Source organism: Chiloscyllium plagiosum, unplaced genomic scaffold (assembly GCF_037043375.1).
Source record: "Chiloscyllium plagiosum isolate Xiang-an unplaced genomic scaffold, Cpla_swu_hap1 HiC_scaffold_48, whole genome shotgun sequence".
NCBI lineage: Eukaryota > Metazoa > Chordata > Chondrichthyes > Orectolobiformes > Hemiscylliidae > Chiloscyllium > Chiloscyllium plagiosum.
Window position 1 is genome coordinate 11,117,448 of NW_028270186.1, and position 20,724 is coordinate 11,138,171.

The 20,724-nt window shown below is 43.1% G+C and overlaps 1 protein-coding gene across 1 annotated transcript in view; it reads right to left on the bottom strand.

Annotated features, from left to right (window-relative positions):
- The window catches only part of gnsb (glucosamine (N-acetyl)-6-sulfatase (Sanfilippo disease IIID), b), a 56,022-nt gene that overhangs the window by 22,478 nt on the left and 12,820 nt on the right, over positions 1–20,724 (bottom strand). Inside the window, exons 2-4 of the mRNA XM_043681383.2 lie at positions 14,592–14,651; positions 13,501–13,704; positions 5,976–6,041 (exon numbers count right to left, since the gene is read on the bottom strand). Coding sequence (XP_043537318.2) covers positions 5,976–6,041; positions 13,501–13,704; positions 14,592–14,651 — 330 coding nt within the window. The remainder of the gene's footprint in view (positions 1–5,975; positions 6,042–13,500; positions 13,705–14,591; positions 14,652–20,724) is intronic.

Sequence of the window (20,724 nt, forward strand, 5' to 3'; positions counted from 1 at the left end):
CTATCCTTTTCCATCACTATTTTAAAACAAATAGAATTGTGGTCGCTGGCCCCAAAGTGCTCCCCCACTGACACCGCAGTTACCTGCCCTGCCTTATTTCCCAAGAGTAGGTTAAGTTTTGCACCTTCTCTAGTAGGTACATCCACATACTGAAATCAGAAAATTGTCTTGTACACACTTAAGAAATTCCTCTCCATCTAAACCTTTAACACTATGGCAGTCCCAGTCTATGTTTGGAAAGTTTAAAATCCCCTACCATAACCACCCTATTATTCTTATAGATAGCTGAGATCTCCTTACAAGTTTGTTTCTCAATTTCCCTCTGATTATTGGGGGGTCTATAATACAATCCCAATAAGGTGATCATCCCTTTCTTATTTCTGAGTTCCACCCAAATAACTTCCCTGGATGTATTTCTGGGAATATCCTCCCTCAGCACAGCTGTAATGTTATCCTTAATCAAAAATGCCACTCCCCCTCCTCTCTTGCCTCCCTTTCTATCCTTCCTTTTGAATTTGCATCCTGGAACATTAAGCTGCCAGTCCTGCCTATCCCTGAGCCATGTTTCCGTAATTGCTATGATATCCCAGTCCCATGTTCCTAACCATGCCCTGAGTTCATCTGCCTTCCCTGTTAGGCCCCTTGCATTGAAATAAATGCAGTCTAATTTCTTAGTCCTACCTTGTCCCTGCCTGCCCTGACTGTTTGACTCACTTCTGTTCTCAACTGTACCCATCTCAGATCGATCTCTTTCCTCACTATCTTCCTGTGTCGCACCCCTCCCCACCTTCCTAGTTTAAATACTCCAGCTCTAGCAAATTTCCCTGCCAGTATATTAGTCCCCTTCCAATTTAGGTGCAATCCGTCCTTCCTGTACAGGTTACTTCTACCCCAAAAGAGATTCCAATGATCCAAAAATGTGAATCCTTCTCCCATACACTGGCTCCTCAGCCATGCATTCATCTGCTCTATCCTCCTATTCCTGCCCTCACTAGCTCGTAGCACTGGGAGTAATCCAGATATTAGGACCTCCTTTTTAAATTTCTGCCTAACTCTCAATTACATGCAAGTGACCTGCTTTTATAGATTCACTTTACTGATGTTATACATTTTTGACATCTCCAAGCTTGGCAGCGTGCCAATAAGTTGTAAAAAGGTTTAATCACTTCAACTATTGAACATTTTGACACATTGATAAGAAGTATTTTGCACATCAAAAGCAGACAATAACTGAAGCAGGAATTAAGAATTTGTACAAGTGTGTGCCCTGAACATCACATCTCAAGATTTTTCACAATAAGAGTCTCAGGCAGAACAAAGATTGTAGGGGTAATTAAAACTCAATAGATGTCAGAGTCAGAGTTGAAGTTTAGAGAGGTGACCAAAAGCTGTGTCACAAAACAAATGTATGGGTTTCAAAGTTTCTGCAAGGAGGAGGAAAATTTTCTTAAGGTATTAATTATGCAGATCAATCAGGGATCAAAGTCAAAGATGACATTTTTGTAAGCTAATATTTCAAAAGCAGTTTAACTTGGAAAACATGGAACAGAACAGTACAGGCCCTTCGGCCCTCGAAATTGTGCTGCCCTTTTATCCTACTCTAAGATCAAACTAACCTACATACCCTCCATTTTACTATCACCCATGTGTATATCCAAGAGTCGCTTAGAAGTCCCAAATGGATCTGACTTGACTACCACTACTGGCAGTGCATTCCATGCACCCACCACACTCGGTGTAAAGAACCTACCTCTGACATCTCCCCAAAACATTCCTCCAATCAACTTAAAATAGTGCCCCCTTGTGTTAGCCATTTCTGCCCTGGGAGAAAGTCTCTGGCTATCCACTCTATCTATGCCTCTCATGATCTCATACACCTCCATCAAGTCACCTCTCGCCCTTCTTCATTCCAATGAGAAAAGCCCTCACTCCCTCAAACTTTCTTCATAAGACATGCGCTCCAGTCCAGGCCACATTCTGGTAAATCTCCTCCGCACCCTCTCAAGTGCTTCCACATCCTTCCTATAATGAGGCAACCACAAGTGAACACAATGTTCCAAATGTGGTCTAACCAGGGCTTTATAGAGCTGCAGCATAACCTCACAGCTCTTAAACTCAATCCCCCTGCTTATGAAAGCCAACACACCATACGCCTTCTTAACAACCCTATCAACTTGGGTGGCAACTTTGAGGAATCTACGGATGTAGACCCCAAACTCCCTCCACACTGCCAAAAGTCCTGCCTTTAACCCTGTATTCTGCATTCAAATTCAACCTTCCAAAGTGAATCACTTCACACTTTTCCAGGTTGAACTCCATCTGCCACTTCTCAACCCAGCTCTGCATCCTGTCAATGTCCCATTGCAACCCACAACAGCACTCCACACGATCCACAACTCCACCAACCTTCATGTCATCGCAAACATACTAACCTATCGTTCCACTTCCTCATCTATGTCATTTATAAAAATCACAAAGAGCAGAAGTCCCAGAACAGATCCCTGCAGAACACCACTGGTCACCAAACTCCAGGCTGAATATTTTCCATCTACCAGCACCCTCTGTCTTCTGTGTGCCAGCCAATTCTGTATCCAGACAGCCAAATTTCCCTGTATCCCATGCCTCCTTACTTTCTGAATGAGCCTACCATGGGAAACATTATCAAGCACCTTGCTAAAAATCCATGTACATCACATCCACTGCTCGACCTTCATCAATGTGTTTTGTCACATCCTCAAAGAATTCAATAAGGCTTGTGAGGCATGACCTGCCCCTCACAAAGCCATGCTGACTATCTCTAATCAAACTATGGTGTTCCAAATAATCATAAATCCTGTGTCTCAGAATCCTCTCTAATATTTTGCCCACGACTGATATAAGACTGACCTGTCTGTAATTCCCAAGGTTATCCCTATTCCCTTTCTTGAACAAGGGAAAATAATTTGCCACCCTCCAATCATCTGGTACTACTCCAGTGGACAGTGAGGGTGCAAAGACCATCACCAAAGATGCAGGAATCTCTTCCCTTGCTTCCCTTAGTAACCTTGGGTATATCCCGTCTGGCCAAAGGGACTTAACTATTGTCACATTTTTCAAAATTTCTAACACATTCTCCTTCTTAACATCAATCTGTTCAAGCATATCAGCCTGTTTCATGCTATCCTCACAAACAACAAGGTCCCTCTCATGAGTGATTACTGAATTAAGGACCTCCCCGACCTCCTCTGACTCCATGCATAAGTTCCCTCCACTATCCCTGATTCGCCCTACCCTCACTCTGGCCATCCTCTTGTTCCTCACATAGGTGTGGAACGTCTTGGGGTTTTCCTTAATCCTACCCGCAAAGGCTTTTTCAAGCCCCCTTTCAGTTCTCCTAAGTCGATTCTTCAGTTCCTTCCAGGCTACATTGTGACCCTGTAGAGCCCTACCTGATCCTTGCTTCCTCAACATTAAGTAAGCTTCCTTCTTCCTCTTGACTCAATGTTCCACATCTCTTGTTATCCAAGTTACCTTCACCCTACCATCCCTTACTTGCCTCAGTGGGACAAACTGATCCAGCACTCACAGCAAGTGCTCCCTAAACAACCCCCGCACGTCTGTCGTGCATTTCCCTGAGAATACCTACTCCCAATATATGCTCCATGGTTCCTGCATTCCCCCTCCCCCAATGAAATACTTTCCCATACCATCTGTTCCTATCCCTCTCTATAACTATAATGAAGGTCAGGGAGTTGTGATCACTATCACCAAAATCTCCCACTGAGAGATCGGACACATTGCCAAGCACCAAATCCAATATGGCCTCCCCTTTTCATCAGCCTATCTACATGTTGAGTCAGGAACCCTTCCTGAACACAACTGACAAAAACTGCTGCACTCAAACTGTTGGATTAAGAAGGTTCCGACCAATATTAGGGAAATTAAGGTCATAGCGAGTTTTGAGAAGATTTGTAGCTCAGGTTGAGGTTCTGGAAGTAGTTTTGCTCGCTGAGCTGGAAGGTTCATTTTCAGATGTTTCATCACCCTACTAGGTAACATCTTCAATGGGCCTCAGGCGAAGCACTGTACATGATTCCTGCTTTGTATTTATATGTTTGGTTTTCTTTGGGTTAGTGTTGTCATTTCCTGTGGTGATGTCAAGTCCTGTGGTGATGTCATTTCCTGTTCTTTTTCTCAGCGGTTAGTACATGGGGTTAAACTCGATGTGTTTGTTGGTAGAATTCTGCTTGGAATGCCATGCTTCTTGGAATTCTCTGCATGTCTCTGTTTAGCTTGTCCTAGGATGGGACTGCATGTCTCTGTTTGGCTTTGTCCCAGTCAAAGTGGGACTGTAAGTAAGGATACAAGTGAGAGAGGGTCATGTCGTTTTGTGGCTAATTGGTGTTCATGTATCCTGGTGGCTAGTATTCTGCCTGTTTGTCCAATGTCTTATTTGTTACAGTTCTTGCATGGTATTTTGTAAATGACATTTGTTTTGTTTGGTGTCTGTATAGGGTCTTTCAAGTTCATTAGTTGCTGTTTTAACGTGTTGGTGGGTTTGTGGGCTATTATGATACATGAACACCAATTAGCCACAAAAAGACATGACCCTCTCTCACACGTATCACTAGAAAAGGAAGGACACCACTTCAACTGGGACAACACATCCATCTTAGGACAAGCCAAACAGAGACACACACGAGAATTCCTAGAAGCATGGCATTCTAACTGGAATTCTATCAATGAACACATCATTAGACCCCATCTACCACCCCCTGAGAAAAAGAACAGGAAATGACATCACCACGGGATGATATCACCACGGGAAATGACATCACCAACCCAAAGAAACCCAAACATATAAATAGAAAGCAGGAATCATGCACAGTGCTTCGCCTGAGGCCCACTGAAGTCTTACCTAATAGGGTGACGAAACGTCTGGAAATGAACCTTCGAGCTCAGCCAGCAAACCTACATCCAGATGTTAACGTCACCCACAACAACAACCCTGTAACTTCTGCACCTTTCCAAAATCTGCCTCCCAATCTGCTCCCCCGTGTCTCTGTTGGTACTGGGGGTGTATAGAAAGCTCCCAATAAAGTGACTGCTGTTTTCCTGTTTCTGACTTCCACCCATACTGACTCAGTAGATAAACACTCCTCGATGACCTCCCTTTCTTCTGCTGTGATCCTATCCCTGATTAGCAATGCCACTCCCCACCTCTTTTATCTCCCTTCCCATTTCATTTCAAACATTTGAACCCCAGAACATCCAACAACCTTTCCTGCCCCTGTGATATCCAAGTCTCCGTAATGGCCACAGCATCATAGCTCCAAGTACTGATCCATGCTCTGAGTTTGTCACCCTTATTCCTGATACTTCTTGCGTTAAAATAGACACACTTCAACCTATCACACGGACTGCAACTTTGCCTTATCAACTATCTGTCCCTCCTGACAGATGCCCTGCATGCTGTATCTGCCTGTTCACTAGCTACCCCATCCTCTGATCTGTAGCTCGAGTTCCAATCCCCCTGCTCAGAGCTCGAGCAAACCTCCCACCCAGAATATTGGTACCCCTCCAGTTCAGGTACAACCCACCCTTCTTGTACAGGTCCTATCTTCCGCAGAAGGTATCCCAATAATCCACATATCTGAAACCTTCCCTCCTACACCAGCCCTGCAGCCATGTGTTCATCAGCACTTGCTGTCTACTCCTAGCCTCACTTGCCCGTGGCACTGGTAGCAATCCTGAGATTACAACTTTGCTTGTCCACCTTTTAGCTGCCAACTTGACTCCCTATATTCACTTTTCAGGTCCTCATCCCTTTTCCTAGCTATGTCATTGGTACCGATGTGTACCACGACTTCTGGCTGCTCACCACCCCCTTAAGAATCCTGTAGGCTTGATCCAAGACATCCCTGACCCTGGCATCTTGTTACTGATAATAATATCCCTTCACAAATTCTGCTCAGTGAAGATGACTTTTCACTTACCAATCCGTGCCAGTGATCCCAGCCTAAGGGGACATGGGCTGTTCCACCAACGGTAGCATGACCATACTGTCAAAAAACAAACAAACATTACCAATGTCAGGCTGCATTTTTTGATCAATGATAACTCCTGTATCTTCAAATTAATAATTGCTCAATTACAGAAATATAATTTCTGCAGTAGAAGAATTTTTCCTGCTTCTATAGGAATGTTCAGCCTGACAGCACTTTTATTTAAAGGCTTGAATGCAGAAATTGCTTGATTGTATAGCAATATGATGTTTTGCAGTCAAGGTGGGGGAATGCCAGAGAATAAAGAAATTAGACCACTGCCAAAACAGCCCCACCCTCATTCATTCCCACAAAGTTATTCCTCGGCCAGTGGTGTCAATGTGTGTATCAGATGAAAGCTTGGATACTATGGTGAACATATCTTACTCATGGTGGCATCAAATCCATGACTCCCTGCCCAGTAGTATTTTGGGGAGGTGCTGGCATATTGAAAATGTCACTGAACGAGTCATCTAGAATTGCCAACGAATGTTCTGGGGACATGTGTTAGAATCGCAGCTGGTGAAATATGAATTTAATTTTAACGTATACTGAAATTAAAAGCTCGCCTTAGAATTATTGTTAGCCATTATCGATGATCACAAATACCCCTCGAGTTCATTAATGTCCTTCAGGGAAGGAAATCCGCCATCCTAACTGAATGGGCTGAAATGTGACTCCAGAGTCACAGCAATGTGGCTGATTCTTAACTGCCCTTGAGGCAAGTAGGAATGGGAAATAAATGCTGGCCAGCCAGCAATGACCATAGCCCATGAAGGAATTTGAAAAACTCAACTGACAGTCAGTTGATGTTTTCAGTATGGCCAGAATGGAAATATTGAAGATTGAGATGGCAGATGTGGATAAGTGTGAGGTCATGCATTTTGGTTAAAACAAAATGGGAATGCAACCTAATAACTAAATGGGGAGAGACTCTGGGGTGCTCCGGTGCAGAGAGATCTGGGTGTCCTCGTTCATCAGTCACAGAAAACTAGGATACAGGTACAGCAGATAATGAAGAAAGCAGATGGAATGTTGGCTTTTATAGCTAAAGGAATAGAATATAAAGGTAAGGAAGTATTGTTGCAACTTTACTAAGTATTGGTGAGACCGCACCTGGAGTATCGTGCACAGTTTTGGTGTTTTTATTTGTGGCATTGGAGGCAGTTCACAGGAGGTTTACTAGAGTGATTCCAGAGATGAGGGGCTTGTCGTATGAAGAGAGATTGAACAGTTTAGGCCTATACTGTTTGGAATTTAGAAGATCAAATTGAGATATAAAAGGTATGGATAGACATGGAGTGGATGCTTGCTCTTGTGCTGCATTCTCAGACAAGAGGTCTAGTCTTCGGATAAGGGATCGCAAATTTAGATAGATTAGATTAGATTAGATTACTTACAGTGTGGAAACAGGCCCTTCGGCCCAACAAGTCCACACCGACCCGCCGAAGCGCAACCCACCCATACCCCTACATCTACCCCTTTAACCTAACACTACGGGCAATTTAGCATGGCCAATTCACCTGACCCGCACATCTTTGTGACTGTGGGAGGAAACCGGAGCACCCGGAGGAAACCCACGCAGACACGGGGAGAATGTGCAAACTCCACACAGTCAGTCGCCTGAGTCGGGAATTGAACCCGGGTCTACAGGCGCTGTGAGGCAGCAGTGCTAACCACTGGGCCACCGTGCCGCCCACGGTGCAGAAAAACTACTTTTTTCAAAGGGTTGTGAATCTGTGGAATTTGCTACCATCAAGTGCGGTGAATGCTGGGACAGTGAGTAAATTTGAGGAGGAGGTAGACAGATTTTTAATTTTCAATGGGTTCAAGGGATATGGGAGAAGGCAGGAAAATGGAGATGAGAAACCTATCAGTCGTGATCGAATAGCGGAGAAGACTCGATGGGCTGAACGGCCTAATTCTGCTCCTATAGCTTATGAACTTATATCAAATTAGTTAAAGAGCCAATTATTCAAGATTTTGTTTTTGAAAAAAAATTAATAATCTTCAGAGTCCTGGACAGAGGAAAGTCAGTTCAATGGCCTTTTCACTCCCACCTTCTTCTGTAAAGGAAAAGTGGAGAGTTTAAAAGTTTTTAAAGTTTAAATTTAAAGGTTTTAAGTTTAAATTTCAAATTACTTTTTAAAACAGCAATCCAACTGAGAAATAATTACGTTATCCGAGAAGGACAGTCTTTGAAATCAATCGTTTCTGAATAAAATGAAAAGTGTGGCATCACATTGCTCTCGTGTTCTCTATCTTGAAGATCAAAAGTAGTGTTGGTCAGGCAGACCACCTTGAGTGAGGTGACGAGATATCCAGAATGTTAATAAAGAGATGAAGCCACCTTGGTCAAACATGTCAACAGACAAACTTAAGACAAAGTGCAGACAGTTATGTAGGGATGTGTAAACAACTCTTGCCCAGGGAGATACAAAATGCAGGAACTCACCTCACCCACTTGTGTACACATTGTGAATTGCTGTGATAATGGAACCAACATTTGAAATGTTTGGTTTCCCATCCACTTCATGACAAATATTTGCACCATTGATCTGCTCAGTCTTTTTCAGCAACGACCTTAGTTTACAGACCTCTTATCTCTCTCAGTGCACTCAATATGTTGAAAATTGAATCAGTAAAATCTCTTTGATGTAAATGTCTTTTAAGACAAATGGGCTGAAGGATTGAACTGGATACCTTGCAAAGCACTGCACCAATTTCCTAAAAGTACTCCATAGTTGGTTATAGATCATTGCGTTTGGGCCATGCTGTCTATATTAATCGCACTTCCCAATGCCTGACCCACAGTCTTGAATATTATGACCTTTCAAATGCTCATCCATATACTTTTTACACATTGCGATATTTCTCTTTCAGGTGGTGCATTCCACTATATACTTGATTTGGATTCAGTTTTTTGTGAATCTGCTAACTTGGTCAACTGAAAGAGCTGACCATTCTTGAGATAAGATTACACAGATGCCTCACCAGTTTCAAAGTGAACTGACATAGGTGATGGCAGAAAGCTACTCAACTACACTGGAGATTGATTTGGCTCAGTCATCCAAGTCCAATCTCCCTCTTAACCAAGATTCAGTCAAGTGTAATTTCAATCCTGTTTGCTCGATACGGTGTAAACCATTTCAACTTTTCCTGTCAGGTTTTGAGACATAGAAATTAAGAGAAAAAATAGGCTAAGGGAGGGTCAGGTCTGGTAGCTTAATGTGCCAGGGTACAGGTGCCTTAGGTGGGACAGAGGTGGTGGAAAGAGGGGATGGGGAAGTTGTATTTCTGATGAAGGCAAGTGTCACAGCAGTCGTCAGAGATGAAATAACTGAAGGATCATCCAGTCAGGCTTTGTGGGTGGAGCTAAGAAATAAGGAGATGTTGACATTATTGGGGTTATACTATAGACCCTCAAATAATTATCGGGAATTAGAGAACAAATATGCAGAGAGAGATTGGGGAGACTTACAGGAGTAACACGGTTGTCATTGTAGGGGATTTTAATTTTTCTAACAGATTGGGACTGCCAGAGCATAAAGGGCTTAGATGTGGTGGAATTTGTTAAGTGCGTTTAGGAAAGTTTCCTCAAGCAGTACACAGAGAGTCCTACTTGGGAATGGGAAAAGCTCGACTTACTCTTGGGAAACAGGGCAGGACAGGTGACTGAGGTGATAGTGGAGTCGAATTTTGGGACTATTAATTATAAAATAGTTATGGAGAGGGACAAAACTGGTCCACAGGTTCAAGTTCTAAATTGGGACAAGACGGATTTTGATGGAATTAGACAGGAGCTTGCACTGGTTGATTGGAGTGGTTTATTTGCAGACAAAGAACCCTCTGGCAAGTGGGAGGCCTTTAAAAGTGAGATAGCTAGAGTTCAAGATCTGTATGTTCCTGTGAGGGTGAAGGGCAAGGTTGGCAGAAATAGGGAACCTGGGATGTCAAGGGATATTGAGGATTTGACCAGAAAAACAGGAGGAATAGCTCAGGTACAGGCAGCCGGGATCAAGGGAATCCCTGGAGGTACACAGGGAATACAAAAGTTTACTGAAGGAAATCAGGAAAGTGAAATGGGAGCACGAGATAGCCTTGGTTGAGAAGATTAGGGTGAATCCAAAGAGGTTCTTTCAGTATATTAAAGGAAAAGAAACAACGAGAGATAATAGGGCCCCTCAAGGACTAAAGTGGATGTGTATGTGCGGAACTGCAGGAGATGGGTGAGATTCTCAATGAATCTTTCTCCTCTGTGTTTACCGTAGAGAAAGATCTGATGACTTGGTAACTTGGGGAGGTTAGTGGCGATATCATGGGGACAGTCCATATCACAGTGGTGGAGGTGTGGGATGCATTAGAATGTATGGAGGTGGATAAATCTGCTGGTCCTGACCAGATGTATCCAAGAACACTCCAAAGGCTAGAGAAGAAATTGCATAGGCCCCGGTTGATATTTTTGAATCATTGTTAGCCACAGTGAGGTCCCAGAATATTGGAGGGTAGTGAATATTGTGCCATTATTAGAGAAGGGCTGCAAAGAAAAGGCTAGGAACTAAACACCAGTAAGTCTAATATCTATGGTCGATAAGTTACTTGAGAAGGTTCTGAGGAATACGATATACATGCATTTGGAAAGACAGGGCTTGATTAGGAGCAGTCAGCATTGCTTTGTTAGTGGCAGATCATGCCTCACAAATTTGTTAAGAGTTTTTTGATGAAGTGACCAGGAAGGCTGATGAGGGCAGGGTGGCAGACGTAGTCTATATGGATTTCACCAAAGCCTTTGAAAAGGTTCCATGTGGTAGGTTGCTCTGGAAGGTTAGATCGCATGGAATCTAGGGTGAGCTGGCAAATTGGATATACAATTGGCTTGATGGTAGGAAGCAGAGAGTAATAGTGGAAGGATGCTTGTTGGACTGGAGGCCTGTGACTAGAGGAGTACCTCAGGGGTCGGTGCTGGGCCTATTGCAGTTTGTTACCTCTATCAATGATTTGGATGAGAATGTACAGGCATGATTAATAAGTTTGATGATGACACGAAAATAGGTGGTATCATGGACAGCGAGGAAGGTGATCAGTAATTGCAGCAGTACCTTGATCAGCTGGGCAAGTGGGCCGAGAAATGGCAAATGGAGTTTGATATAGATAAGTGTAAAGTCTTATGTTTTGGAAATTCAAATCAAGGCAGGAGTTTCGGTGAATGGTAAGGCCTTAAGAATTGTAGTGGAACAGAGGGACCTTGGAGTTCTCGGAAAGTGGAGTCACAGATAGACAGGGCAGTGAAGAAGGCTTTTGGCACACTGGCCTTCATCAGTCAGGACACCGAGTAGAGAAGTTCCAAAGTTATGTTGCAGTTGAACATGACATTGGTGAGGCTGCACGTGGAGTACTATGTACAGTTTTAGTCACCTTGCTATAGGAAGGATGTTACTAAACTGTTAAATTGTGGGGACATCACGTCAGCTGGGTTTTCAAATATTCCAAATTCTGTTCCTTTTGCTTGCCTTTCATTCATAAATTTGGTTTTAAATGAAGCCAAGTGGTTTCACAAGGTGCATCACTCCTGGAATATCCACCTCACATCTGCCTAAAACAACTAATTAACGTCTGCGCTACCTTCTTGAAATATTTTGGGGCATGTAGCCTGGCCCATAGCACAACATGTTGAGGAAGTTGACAATGGGATTGTTTCCCCAAGCTCAGAAATCTAGAACACAGAGTCTCGTGATAATTGGATTTTTTTTTCTCATGAAATTGCAGGGCCCCTTGCAGAAATATGTGTATCATCCATAAATACGGATGCGTGCTTAATGGCTAATGTTGTGCCTTTGTTTAAGAAGTAATCTAAGGAGAAGCCTGGGAACTATAGACCGGTAAATCTGACTTCAGTGGTGTGTAAATTGTTGGAAGTGATTCTGAAAGATGGGATTTATGTGCAGTTGGAGAGGCGAAGAATGATTCGGGACATTCAGCATGGTTTTGTGCGAGGGAAATAGCGTCTGTCAAGCTTGGTTGAGTTTGTTTGAGGAATTAACCAAGAAGATTGACTAGGGCAGAGTAGTATACATTGTTTACTTAGATGTTAGTAAAGCCTTTGACAAAGTTCCGCATAGTAGACTAATCAGTAAAGTTAGATCACATGGACTGCAGGGTGAGCTTGCCAGTTGGATACAAAATTGGCTTAATGGCAAGTGAGAGAGTGTGATGGTGGAGGTTTGTTTTTTGTACTGGAGGCCTGTGTTCCACAGGGATTGGTGCTGGGTCCAATTGTGTTTGTCATTTATATAAATGATTTAGATGAGAATATTAAAAATATGGTTAATAAGTTTGTGGATGACATCAAGATTGGTGGGATAGTTGACAGCGAAGAAGGTTATCTCAGATTACAAAGAAATCTTGAGCAACTGGGTCAATGCACTAAACAATGGTGAATGGAATTTAATTTGGATAAATGTGAGGTATTGAATTTTGGTGAAACAAAAGACACAACTTCTACAATTAAAAGTAGGGCCTTGGGCAGTGTTGTACAACAGATAGACTTCAGGATCCAGGTACATTATTCTTTGAAGTTGTTTCATATGCTTGCCTTCATTGATCAGACCTTTGAATATTGGAGTTGGGATGTTGTGTTGAGATTGTCAGGACATTGGTGACTCTTCTGGAGTAGCATGCAGTTCTGGTCTCCCTGTTAGAGAAAGGATATTATTAAACTGGACAGGGCTCAGAAAAGATTTACCAGGGTGTTGCCAGGAATGGAGGTTTTGAGTTAAAATGAGAAGCTGGATAGGCTGGGACCTCTTTCACTGGAGGTATGAGGTAGAGGGGTGACCTCAGAGGTTTATAAAATAATTATGGGAATAGAAAAGGTGAATAACATGTATCTTTTCCCTCAGGTGGGGATTTCAAGACGAAAGGGCATATTTTTAAGGTGAGAGGAGAAAGATTCAAAAAAGACATGGGGCAATTTCCATGTTGTGGAATGGTCTTCCAGAGGAAGTGCTGGATGTGGGTATAATTACATTGTTTAAAAGACATTTAGGTAAGTACATGAATAAGAATTGTTTGGAGGGATATGGGCCAAGCGCAAGCAGATGGGACTCGTTTCATTTGGCATGGAGTGGTTGGATTCAAGGGTTAGTTTCTGTTCTGTATAACTCTATAAGGGGGCAATCAATGTAACACTGGGCAAAGGAGAATTTTCTTCACCTGAAGTCATGCATTTTTGTGAAGTTCTGTCCCAGAGGCCAGGGAATACACCGTTGTGGACAACAATTAAAGCAGAGAAATCTTTGGTTACTGTGGAATCCAAGGATAATGAAATGGGCATCGAAATGGTTTGAGTGCAAGATCGGCTGTGATTGGATTTAACAGAGGGCTCGGCATTAAGGGCAGAATGGTCCACTTCAGCTCCTGATTCTTACGTTCTTCGAATCAGAACATGAAACATACAAATTAGTTTTAACCGCATTACCTTATTGAGGTATTTTCCTGCAAAGAAGGTCTGGTATCCATGCTTCTTTAAATAGACAGAGAAGACCTGTGGCTCCATAACCTTCTGCCACTGCACACTGCTGCAGTTTCCATTGAGAGAGTTGTTGCGCACCAGGTGATTGTGTGGATACTTTCCTGTCAAGATGGCACTGCGACTTGGACAGCACAGTGGGGTGACCACAAACTGCAAGGAAAGCAACCACGCAACAGCATCAGAAGGAGCCCGAACCAAAGGCATTCATATCCAGGACAATTTACTGCCTTTGACAGTTTGAGGACCAAGAATACCTTTCTGATCAGCAGGCTGAGCAAGCCACTCGTTTGGACCAAGCTGCTCTAAGGTCTAATGAAATCATTTACCATCTTACATCAACTTCAGAAAGGGCATCAGATCAAAAATGAGCAAGTAAATGTTTGAGAATTCCCACCAACCACCCTTACACAACTGATGAATCTGTGCTTCTACTTGTCCAACACCAGTGGATAGATCACAGTCGGTAGCAAGGATACAGAATGTCATCTGGGTGAAAAACTTCCATCTCCATCACCAGGACTAACTCAGAAGCATCACGAATAACCAACAAGAGCAAAATACCTACTCAACCTCATCCTCGCCAGTCAACTTCTCTCAGAAGAATCTGTCGAGGTCACTGACTCAAACACACAGTTCCTATGGATATCAGGTCTCATCATTTCATTCATACTGTCAATCACGTAGGGTGACAATACAACTGGACTGAAAAAGGGGTAGCTTTTGAACACTTCCATCCAGCAATGAAAAGCTGGGTATCCATGAAATGCTATCGGTTATCAGAAGCACCAAAATTGTATTCAACCAATCTGTAACTTCAAAATCCAGCATTTTCCCACTTTTAGATTACCATCAATTTGGGGATCAACACTGGATCCACAACGAGTACAGAAGATGTGCACAAAGTTGAGCAAATGGTTGGTGCACATTGAGCAAAGTTTATGATGGGACATCCTGGACTGAAAAAAGAAAGTAACGGTGAGAAACTAATTCAGTAAAAGACCAGTAACGAGGTGCGCTGCAAGAATGAGCTTACTTACTGCATTCGTGAATGTAACCCCTGCATTTCCAATTAAGGCCTGAGTCTTCTTCATTGGAGTCTGAAAACAGCAGGATATATCATAGTAAACAATGCTGTGCGGTCTGTAAAATAATCTTAATGTCAAATTGTAAACTTGAAACTTCTGACTTACATTTGAGAATTCCTGCAAGAGATAATTCATATGCAATAAAGATGGCAGGTACTTGCATTGCCTTTCATAACATTTCTATGCAACTAATAACTGAACAACATTAATCAGGCCTTGTTTGTGGCAAAATGAGTTGGGTCCTGTCCCTTCCAAAAGCACTTTGGTGAGACGGAATTTCAGTTGACAAGTCTATGACTGCCGTGGGACCAAGTCCCTCGATCAGTTATGATTCATCCAAGCGCTGCCGCTGTGAGGCAGCAGTGCTAACCACTGTGCCACCGTGCCATCCATAGCCGCCCATAGATCTGAAGTTCCAAGTCTTTGGCTTGTTCATGCTGCTACCTACATGAAGCTCCCAACAGAAATTTTCACGTCTGCTGATGCACAACTCTTTCAACATACAGCAGCAACCAGCAGCATACAAGCACTGTCACCGGACTAGAATGATTTGGCAACATGGGTTTGAATCTGAGAAATGTGAATTTAGTTAATAGATCTGGAGTTAAAAGCATGTCCTAATGCCAATTAGGAATCCTGGTTAACATTCCAATTTGGATGGTAAGTGGCGTAGTGGTTAGCACGGCAGTCTTACAGCACCAGTCACCAGAGTTCAGTTCCAGCCTTGTATCTATGTGGAGTTTGCAAGTTCTCCCTCTGTCTGTATGTGTTTCCGCCAGTTGACTTCCTCTCTCAGTCCAAAAATATGCAGGTTAGGTGGAGTGGCCATGCTAAATTGTCCGTAGAGTCTGGGGATATGCAAGCAGGTGGATTAGTCATGGTAAATGCAGGGATCAGAGGATAAGGTGGTGGAGGGAGATTTGTTCTGATATGCCAATCATGTATTTCTCTCTAACAAAGATTGAACCACATTTCTAACGATAATAAACTAGTCAACAGTTTGTGCAAGCGAAAAAAAATGTTTACATCTCAAAATCAGCCGAAAATCAGCACAACAAACACTGGGTAAAAAGAAAAGCAAGATCTTTATTTGCATCATTCAATTTAGAAAATAAAACACTTTTGGTTAATATCCAATTTCTCAGGCAAAGGTGTGGAAGGTTTAGATGGCTGTCAGTGTGACCTTCCAGTACATAAAGACAGATGTCATCAAATACAAGCAGAGATGTCTGGGAACGTTGCCAGTAGAGCTTGCTGCGGACAGTCGGAAGGATCCTTCGGATTCTCTTGATGTGAATAATCAGGATTCGCATAGGATCAGGCCACCAGCTATCACAGTGAGTCCATAATATAAGATTTGTCAGGAACACGACAGATGGGCTTGGAAGCTCTTCTCCTTGCCTAAGTTGACCATCAACTACAAAGTCTAAATAATTTCCAAAGCACAAGTTGCAACTTGACAACAGTAAACCCATGCATGGGGTTTGCACCAAGCAGGAAGACATGGGATTCCAAGAAATGCTTTGTCTTCATAAAATGTTTCAATGTCTTGTTTTTGACCAATTTAAAAGAAAATCGAGGTATTGACAATCCTTACAACACAAGTCCCGCACAAAAATATCTAAATATGAAGCTACTGCTGTTGTCTACAAAGCACAAGTCAGGTATATAATGGAATGCACCTCCCTTGCCTGGATGAGTTCAGCTCAACAACACTGAAGAAGCTGGATTCATTCAGCATAAAGCAGCCTGCTTAATTGGCACCACATCGACTACCTTCAATATTCATTTCATTCGGCATGAACACACAGTGGAAGCAATGTATACCACTGATAAAATGCACTGGAGTAACTCACCCGCATTTCTCTCATGGCACTTGCCAAACAGTCGATGAGTAGCAATCTGAAGCTGCCCCCTCAAACCAAACACCATTCTAACACCTTTCCATTCCCTTACTGGCTCAAAATCCTGGAACTCTGTGTCCCCTCAATATGTTGGACATGCCTATACCCCAAGAAATCAGTGGCTCAAGGAGACAGCTCAATACCACCTTCCCAAGGGCAAGTAGACATTGGCAACAAATGCTGACTTAGCCAGTGATACAGAATTAAACTTTCTCCCAAAGATGAGAAACAGTTGGGAGCAAGGAAGAGAGCTCCAAGCAGTCTATGAGTCTCAAGATGTTGCTTTGCCAACATCTGATAAAAAAAAAGTTATCATTTGGAACACTATACTTAAAACAAAGGTAGGGAATAAAGGTAAATCCATGTGACTGCATTTGTGAAAATACAAAAAATGCTGCCACTTGATTGCATCAATAGTTTCAAGAAATAGCAATAAACAGAAATAAAAACAACTGTACATTCTGGACATTGGGGAAAAACCTCTGAGCCAGCTTATCCTGTTGCACTAGATTCCAAGCAAAGCCATTCAACCCATCAGATCATCTCCCACATACCACACAACTGAACCGCCAACTTCGCCTCCTTCATTTAATTTGCTGCAAGAAAGATGGACTGCAAGAATTCAATCCGCAAATCAAAGTAACATCCACCCATCTGCCCTTTTAAAAAAGTGATCTGTTTTCACACAAACTGCTGCCAATGCACAGCAAATAGGTCCACTGTGTGCTGGGGAAGGATAACGTCAGTCTTTGCCCTTGCTAAAAACCTCCAATGTAATCTTCAGCCAGATGATATCGACTGCACAAGGACAAAGTCAAAAGCAACATCAAATCTGAACATAATACTTGCTATAACATGAGAAACCTTGAAAGTTCAGCAAATAAATGGGATATGTTGTTTTTGCCTGAGATGAAACAGCAGAATAAATAATTTACTCTGTAATCTCTTCAGATTAGAAACACAGCAGCCATAAAACATCAGTGATTGTGCGCCTCTTCAAATATCACATTTTCAAACTTTCAAACAAAAAGCAAGAATCGAGATCTGTTTTTTCCACTGATTTTGAAGGAATCCTGTGGAGGGGATGTAAATGCCAATGGAAAGGCCAGCATTTGTGGCCCATTTCCAAGTGCCCTACAGTAGAGGGAGGTGGTGGTGAACCTTCCTCTTGAATTGTTGCTGTTCATGTGATGTCGGTACACACACTGTTGTTCCAAAGGACTTTGACCCAGTGACCTTGAAGGAACAGTGATCTAGTTTCAAGTCAGGATGGTCTGTGGGTTGGAGGGGAACTTGCAGCCGGTAGCATTCCTATTTGTCTTTAGTCATGTCTTTCTCAGTGGTAGATTACTGTTGAAGGGGCACTGGCAATTTATACACTGCACCTTGTAGGTGGTATGCAATACTGTCACGATGCTGATGGGAGGAGGAGGAGTCAGTGTTTCAGATAATTGATCAGGTGCCTATCAAGCAAGCCAATTTGTGGTGGTTCATGTTCAGCTCCCTGAAATGTTGTTGAGACAGCAATCATTCAACCTTGTCGATGATGGACTGGCTTTGGGAGGCCAGGGGAAAAGAGATGCTCGGACAGGATGGTGGCTCAGTGGCTGGCACTGCTGCTTCAAAGCACCAAAAACACAGGTTTAATTCCACCCTTGGGTAACTGTCTATGTAGAGTTTGCACATTCTCCCGGTGGCTATACAGGTATCCACCGGAGGCCCCAATTTTCCTCCCACAGTCCAAAGATGGAATCATAGAGATGTACAGCACGGAAATAGACCCTTCAGTCCAACTCATCCATGCTAACTGGATATCCTAAATAAATCTCACCCCATTTGCGAGCACTTGGCCCAAAGCCCCCTAAACACTTCCAATTATATACCCATTCAGAAGCCTTTTAAATGTTGTAATTGTGCCAGCCTCCACTTCCTCTGGTAGCTCATTCCATTAATGTACCACCCTCTGCATGAAAAGGAAACGTTGTCCCTCAGGTCTCTCTTATATCTTTCCCCTCTCACCTTAAACCTGCACCCTCGAGTTTTGGACTCCCCCCAACCCAGGTGGGGTCTATTCACGCTACACATACCCCTAATGATTTTATAAACCTCTATAAAGTCTCCTTGCAGCCTCCCATGCTCCAAGAAAGATGAAATATAGGGAAAAAAAGCTTATTAAACCTTTCCCTATAGCTCAAACTCTCCAACCCTAGCAACATTCTTGCAAATCTTTTCTGAACCCTTTCAAGTTTCACAACATCCTTTCTGTAGGAAGGAGACCAGAATTGCACACAGTATTCCAAAAGTGGCCTCACCAATGTACAGTACAGCCACAACATGACCTTCCAACTCTTATACTCAGTGCACTGACTAATAAAGGAAAGCATACCAAATGCCTTCTTCATTGTTCTATCTACCTGAGACACCACTTTCATGGAACTATGAACCTGCACTCCAAGGTCTCTTTGTTCAGTAACAATCCCCAGGACCTTACCATTAAGTGTACAAGTCCTGGCCTGATTTGCCTTTCCAAAATGCAGTACCTCACCTTAATCTAAATTAAACTCCATCGGTCAATCCTCAGCCCAATGGCCCATCTCATGGAGTCACAGAGTCATAGAGATGTACAGCATGGAAACAGACCCTTCGGTCCAACCTGTCCATGCCGACCAGATATCTCAACCCAATCTAGTCCCACCTGCCAGCACCCGGCACATATCCCTCCAAATCCTTCCTATTCATATATCCAACCAAATGCCTCTTAAATGTTGCAATTGTACCAGCCTCCACCACATCCTCTGGCAGCTCATTCCATACACCTACCACATTCTGCGTGAAAACGTTGCCCCTTAGGTCTCTTTTATATCTTTCCCCTCTCAACTTGCCCACCACTGAGGTCAGGCTCACTGGTCTACACTTCACTGGCTTGTCTTTACCGCCCTTCTTAAACAGTGGCACCACATTTGCCAACCGCAGTCTTCCAGCACCTCACCTGTGACTATCGATGATACAAATATCTCAGCAAGAGGCCCAGCAATCACTCTCTGGCTTCCCACAGAGTTCTCGGGTACACCTCATCAGGTCCTGGGGATTTATCCACCTTTAACTGTTTCAAGACATTTAGCAATTCCTCCTCTGTTATCTGGACATTTTGCAAGATGTCACCATCTATTTTCCTACAGACTATATCTTCCATATCCTTTTCCACAGTAAATACTGATTCAAAACATTCATTTAGTATGTCCCCCATTTTCTGTGGCTCCACACAAAGGCCGTCTTGCTGATCTTTATGGAGCTGAAAATGTGTTGCTGGAAAAGCACAGCAGGTCAGGCAGCATCCAAGGAACAGGAGAATCGACATTTCGGGCATAAGCCCTGCTTCAGGAATGAGGAAAGTGTGTCCAGCAGGCTAAGATAAAAGGTATGGAGGAGGGACTTGGGGGAGGTGCGTTGGAAATGCGATAAGTGGAAGGAGGTCAAGGTGAGGGTGATAGGCCGGAGTGGGGTTGGGGTGGAGAGGTCAGGAAGAAGATTGCAGGTTAGGAAGGCGGTGCTGAGTTTGAGGGATTTGACTGAGACAAGGTGAGGGGGGGGGAAATGAGGAAACTGGAGAAATCTGAGTTCATCCCTTGTAGTTGGAGGGTTCCTAGGCGGAAGATGAGGCGCTCTTCCTCCAACCGTCGTGTTGCTATGGTCTTTCTCTCCCTAGTTACCCTTTTGTCCTTAATATATTTGTAAAAACGCTTTGGATTCTCCTTAATCCTATTTGCCAAAGCTATCTCATGTCCCCGTTTTGCCCTCCTGATTTCCCTCTTAAGTATATTCCTACTTTCTTTATACTCTTCTAAGGATTCACTCGATCTATCCTGTCTATACTTGACATATGCTTCCTTCTTTTTCTTAACCAAACCCTAAATTTCTTTAGTCATCCAGCATTCCCTATACCTACCAGTCTTCCCTTTCACCCTGACAGGAATATACTTTCTCTGGATCCTTGTTATCTGAAGGCTTCCCATTTTCTAGCCGTCTCTTTACCTGCAAACATCTGCCTCTAATCAGCTTCGAAAGTTCTTGCCTAATACCGTCAAAATTGGCCTTTCTCCAATTTAGAACTTCAACTTTTAGATCTGGTCTGTCCTTTTCCATCACTATTTTAAAACAAATAGAATTATGGTTGCTGGCCC